The sequence below is a fragment of the Perkinsus marinus genome (genome assembly GCF_000006405.1).
Source record: "Perkinsus marinus ATCC 50983 genomic scaffold scf_1104296934700, whole genome shotgun sequence".
In the NCBI taxonomy this organism is placed as follows: domain Eukaryota; phylum Perkinsozoa; order Perkinsida; family Perkinsidae; genus Perkinsus; species Perkinsus marinus.
The window spans coordinates 25,732-31,847 of NW_003214659.1; the positions used below are offsets into that span (position 1 = coordinate 25,732).

Here is a 6,116-nt window from a genome sequence, read left to right on the forward strand (position 1 = left end):
GGTGTGAGATTTGTCAAATCTCACACCCTTCAACGTAGCGTTCACATGACCGTCTGATTCCACGAAATGTAACCACAGCCAAAAATTCTGGCCCAGAACCCTGCGCATGTTCTGTGGGAGTCGTCCGTGCCTATGGAAGAACTCGACAAGTCGATCTTGAAGTTCGTAATCACCATTAGGAATAATGAGCCTATTCCTCTCCTCAACAACCTCTTGCTCAACGTTGTCACAAGATATATGCCAGGCTAAGCCTCTCATGAATAACATACCATCTACCACACATAAACCCCTGAGTCCAGATTCCTGAAGGCCAGTCCCTCGCTGTAGCTTACACAGCTTCTCTCGTATCTCGGAATCCGAGGCTTGAGATTGACGTATCTCTTCATAAAGGGAATCAGGGAGCTTTCCATTCACAGTTAGAGATTCAGGGAACTCATCTCTTGCTTTGGAACAGTAGGGAAGAAAACCATCTTGTTATTGAGAAACTCCATACCGTCATTAATCTCTTCAGCATTCATTATAACATTACCACTTCTAGAACCCCTATCCGCGGGGTTGAAGTCACCTTTTATGAAATATATCGGTACCTCTCTCTCACAAGCAAAGTCAATGATGTTACCTAACCGATTCTTCTCATAAATTCCCAGATCCAATCTATTAACTCTTCCGGCCACTACAGTGGCGGGAAGAGTACAATACGGAAGAGCACAATCCAGCGGTCCGCTGCGTTGTAATCTGGCTATCGGCATATAGAGTCCATTTAAAATTATCTTCTCCATACTGACAAAAAAACCGCAAGATCTTTCTCGATCTTCTCAAGCAATCTCACAGCTTGATGCAGAGCCTCCAACTCTTTACTGGCGATAGAGTGACAATCAGGTTGTTGATGTAAACCCACCGCGCCAAAGATTCTTGTTCTCATGGTTCCTTTCGCACGTACATCAACATACCACAAGTCATTACTCGAGTCTGCAAAACAATTGACTTCTCTACCTTCAACATGACGGCACCATTTCATTGATCTTGTTGATGCATCTATATTCCAATGTACAACATCTTCATAGAGCTCTCGACTGATTTTCGCATCCCACGTTGACTTTTCTTGTGAGAGTCTTCGGACCAACAATCCACACTCTGGTAATAGCTCTAAGAACAGGCCACAAGGATCATAATATCGGCTAAACAAGCTCAAACCGAAGCCTTCGGTGCAGGAACTGACCTCTCTTCGTTGTTGAAAATCATCAGCAAACTGTATAGGTCCCCTGCGGCAAGAGCCATAGGAGCTTGAAATAAACTCCCCTTCTGAAGTCACCGTAATAATGTAACCCAGATACCGGAACTTGCTGCATGATGAATGATCCTTACTCGGAAGAATCATCGCTACCTTCTTCATGTTAAACTTCATACCATGACGCTGATCCTTCACTTTTTCGGCATGAGCAGGGCCTTTGAATTGGATTTGCTCTCACGTCAGTTCAGCTTTTGAAGCTGACTATCTCACTGTGAAATTCACAGTGTGAATGGCGGCTCTTTTTTCCAAATTTCGAGCCCGCATATTCAAATGGTTGTGAGCGGGCATCTTCTAGAACTATCGTGGTAGAGCCCCGGGTCCAAAGTTTGGACTCCAAACTGGGGCGCAGGAACCCAGGAGTTCTTGTGTCTCTCAGAACACTCCGACTGACCAAGAGTATCCCAGTGTCCGAGATGGCCGGAAATGATGAGGAGCGGAGAGATGTTGTCGTACTGGAGAAAGTTGACGCCACCGAAGAATGCAACATCCATCGCTTCGCCGGCCACAAAGCCATAAGTGAAGGCAGTAGCTGATCCCGAGAGCTACAACGTCTGGTAAAACATAGAATAGGCAGAATCCACAATTACAATTTGCTATCAGTCTGTCGTCACCGACGGCCTATTCCGTGTTGTTGTATTCTATCGACAACACTGTGCGTGATCCCTGTCCCCATGCGACTTGGCACAGGGGAAGCCGTCCGAACTATGTGCATCTCTCAAAGCTGATCTCCGCCAACGTTATTTCGATTCAACAGATGTCTTGTCTTTTCGGCAACATTTCAACCTGTTTTTGTAAAAGCCTCCTGTTACCGTAGCTCATTACTTGTGAGTGCTCGACTGTCGAGCCTCGACAATATCGTCAATAGATTGAGACGAAATGGAGTCTGCTTTTCGGATGAGCATCTCTATCATAGCCTCTGTAATAGTCCAAGAGAGCCGTACGCTGATTGGGCTCTTTGGCTCTCTCTACCGATTGGACGGGGTGTCTCACCGGGCCCGGTGACCGGGGTACCTCCATTCATACTGACACGTTCCCCTCATGGTATGTTCAGTCCACGAGCTCTTCGTCAATGAGCGGATTTGTACACCTAAACTCATCCACGTCACTTTCGTCCAGCTCCATCCGTTCACCTCTGTTTCATCCATGATTTTCTCGGTTAATTCTTTCCTTCCACGAGGTTTCATCCATTCATGCTCTCGTAACGATCGTTCCCTAAAATTTCCTCCGAAACACCTCATCCACTACTTTTCGTACACTAGCGATTTATTTCATCCATGCTCCTTTCGTTCTGGGCCGTTTTGGACATAAGCGGCGCCGTCATGGTGGACCTTACCGTGCTATATTAGGCTAGCTCATTGAGATTCACTACTAAGAACGCAACACAGGCTGTGGCACAAGGAGCGTTGGTAGACTGACATCGAATGCATGGTCATTATCATCATCAGGTTTGAATAGGCACGTACACTTCCATGTCGACACTGTCTGTCTTCAGCGCTTCCCTCATCTCCTTCAAGTCCAGCTTAACACCATTCACCTAGAATAAAAATTGTGTACGACTCGCGATGACAACATCACAGGAAAGGCATCAGCGTAACCACAAACATCAGTGTGACTATGCGACATGAGTTGGCCCTGATTAAGGGATAATCACAAGACACACATGACATACCATAGTAATGTATGACCCTTCCGTCACTCTACTCTCCCCAGCGTGGATCTTATTCCATTTGTCCAACAGCTGCCCTTTCACAATAGTGACAATCTGTAAATCAGTAAGCGCGCGTCCTCAATCAAAGCCCAGCCCGCCGAGCTGCCTGCACGACTCACTTCGAGGCAAGTCGGGCCTCCCGTCACTCCTGCCCCGAGCAACGGTGCTTGATTCACAAAGCCGAACTTGTCGCCTGGTATCGTCTTCGTGAGTTTAACTCGAACCATTCTGCATGATGGAGCCGATGGTGGCTGAGACACAGAACAACTTACGACAACAAACACAATGATGATATTCAGCTCACTAGCAGCTCTTCGTCCAAAGTCAAGACCTGTTTCGTGGGAACGCTCGACCCAGCTGAGATGCATATCTCAACAACGTACCGGCTCCCTACCCCCTCACCTTCAAGAACCATAGTATGGGGAGCCACAGGGGACGGAATGCTCGAAGTAGGAGAATCCAACGCCTTCAAAGGGAGTGTCGGATTTACCGTAGCTGCAGCCTGGGCGTCTCTGAGTCGAACATGGCGGATTACATATTATACTCTATCTTGCCATATCCCCGATACTTCCTGTTGTACACTCACACCTAAAGCTACTGAGACTACTGCTATCAACCCCACCTCACCACTACGATCATTACAACTATACTGGAATGAATATGTTGTTATAATATGTTTATCACTTGTGTTTTACCATACGGGTAAAATTTAATGATGCTGCCGATGATACTCCCAACCCTATGCGCAAATCATCGGATTAAGTTTTACAATAGGGAATCAAGATCTTTTCGAACGATCAATTTCGCACCCTTACTTCGATGCGCCCAAGATCTCCTGCGCTACTCCATCATCGGGAGGACCACACAGAGCCTTCACAGGCGCCGTGCACAGACAGAAAATTCCCGACATAAAATCAAAAAGGCAACAATCATCCGAGAAGTCTTTGCGCATGCGTGTAGATGATGTTGCCAACTCAACATTGATACGAATCTTCAACGATACCTCATGACTCTCGACGTGAAGTGGATGCCGCGACCTTCCGCAGAAACGAAGCCATTTTAGCACCTACCTCTCGGAAAAACCCCCAACATCAAAATGCACTGAATTGACAATATTTTCAAGGATTGAGAGAACCTTCACAACTCGAAATAGCAACAAATTCTGCGAGTGCGACCCAGCCCCCCTGCCGCCACCTTACGCAGCTTGTCCGGCTCCATCTCCTCTACTCGAGCAATGCTCGTTATGGTACCTAGGCTTTCTCCGAATCTCTTCCTCTCAATACCCCACCTATCTTTTCCATAGAAGTCGGCACAGCCTGTAGAGTCTTCATCTGCTCATCCGACGAGTTCAGTCGAGGAGTCTGCAACACCATACCTGATACCACACCCTCAACAACTCTTCGACCAAACACAACGAACAAGCAGTCACTCTACATTGTTCGAGTCCCATCCCATCGTCATCCGTCACGAAGTGCTTCTGCACATACTTACGGTACCTTATGTGGAATCGAAGCCTCGAAAGGACTCCCTTCTATGCTACGCTATAACGACGACGACAATGATGATGAAGATGCGATCGCCAACAAATTCCCCATTACAGTAGTTGCAACTAGCGAGAACAGTTGAACTACATGACCACCAACAGCTCTCATCACATATAAACAACTTCTGTCAATGAAGCGGGGGACAAGGAGAGCTTAATCACTGACATTCATCGGGAAAGAGCAGTGGTCGGAGCGTCAAATCAGAATCTACGGTGGGAACAGACGGGGATGGGTGTCGATGTAGTAGGAGCAGCAGCAGCTGCTAAGGTACTTCTTAGCGGAGCGAAGCTCGGAAAAAGCGAGGACTTGTATCCTCTCAAGAAGAATAAAGTACCACACCATTCGAATCCCTGCTCTCTTCTCACCACATGTTATCCACCTCCTTCACCTGCGCCCTCTCATTTGGATCATATACCAATATTACACCATCACAACCATGCTGGACCTAAACCACACTGCGAACATGAAAACCCGCTGATGCTGCACACAGTAAATCCTCACAGTGCGGTAACAGGCGTCGAAGTCCCCAACATCTCCCGAAACGTCCCAAAGTTCGACAGCAACTGCCAGAAGAGGACGACGACCGCTCCGTTATCCTGCATTCCATTCGGTATCCACTTTCACCTCACCCCCCTCATCCGTTTCAATATCCAAGATTCTAACCCCGCACGTTGGGGCGTACTTGGCCTCGCCCCCTGCGCCCTCCAAATGGATGATGGGCACTTCTCCGAGAATCTGTCAGAACGACGCTAGCCAAAACCTCTACATCATTCAGCACAAAAAAGCGGAGCGATGCTGCTACGTCTAAACAGGAAACGCAATGAAGCTTTGTCAACTGCGCCGAGTACGACACTTTTTCAGTCCTCCAAGTTCGCCATTTTCCCATATTCAACAACTAAGGCGATTTCCGATGCACCATCATCATCCCGTCAAACCGCGTTGTTCTTAACATAAGTCTCACGCGGCGCCACTCCAATCGACCCCCACAGGAAATCCGTCCCGTCCCAATAAAACAACCAAGGTGGAATCTCCACAGTGCTCTTGGGAACCTCATCAAAATGATTACGATCAAGGCCGTTCCATAGCACATAAGCCCCCTAAGCCGTCGACAGTTCTACAAATCCCATCTACCCACGTCGTTTTCTTTGAAAAAATCCGTAGATGGCATTTGGGAAAAAAATTTTCCCCTTGCCCCGTACATCCTATTAAAGCTACAGTACCCCTACGTCTACTCGAAACAGAGATCCCCTCCCAAAACAATAGTTTACCCTCAAGTGATGTCATCCTCACACACCCGCTCATATTACATTCGCGATGGTCGTCTTCCCAGAGCGCCGCGGTCCGAGGACGGCGATCTTCATCGTCATAGCCAATTTACCGAAAGTCAATAGAGCTACGATATCAAATCCGAGGCCAGTTCGGCATGGAGTGGTATACACCATCGCATTGTGACAAACACAACTACTCCATTGAACTTATGTAGTAGAACAGTATCGACCGTAAAACGTTTGTTATGCTGGTAGATTCCTAATGGCCGTCAGCCATCACTATATCGTCATCAACACCTGACATC

At 47.4% G+C, this 6,116-nt stretch overlaps 1 protein-coding gene across 1 annotated transcript; it reads right to left on the reverse strand.

Moving 5' to 3' along the window:
• Positions 1-2,732: 2,732 nt before the first annotated feature.
• Positions 2,733-5,985, reverse strand: Pmar_PMAR021004 (hypothetical protein; the record flags this gene model as incomplete). The annotated part of the gene is made up of 14 exons (XM_002784566.1): positions 2,733-2,825; positions 2,961-3,053; positions 3,119-3,250; positions 3,304-3,356; positions 3,402-3,511; positions 4,070-4,100; positions 4,199-4,249; positions 4,288-4,374; positions 4,434-4,495; positions 4,540-4,608; positions 4,909-4,988; positions 5,045-5,106; positions 5,173-5,278; positions 5,851-5,985. The coding sequence occupies 14 exons, from the start codon at positions 5,983-5,985 to the stop codon at positions 2,733-2,735; spliced, it is 1,164 nt and encodes a 387-aa protein (XP_002784612.1).
• Positions 5,986-6,116: the final 131 nt, after the last annotated feature.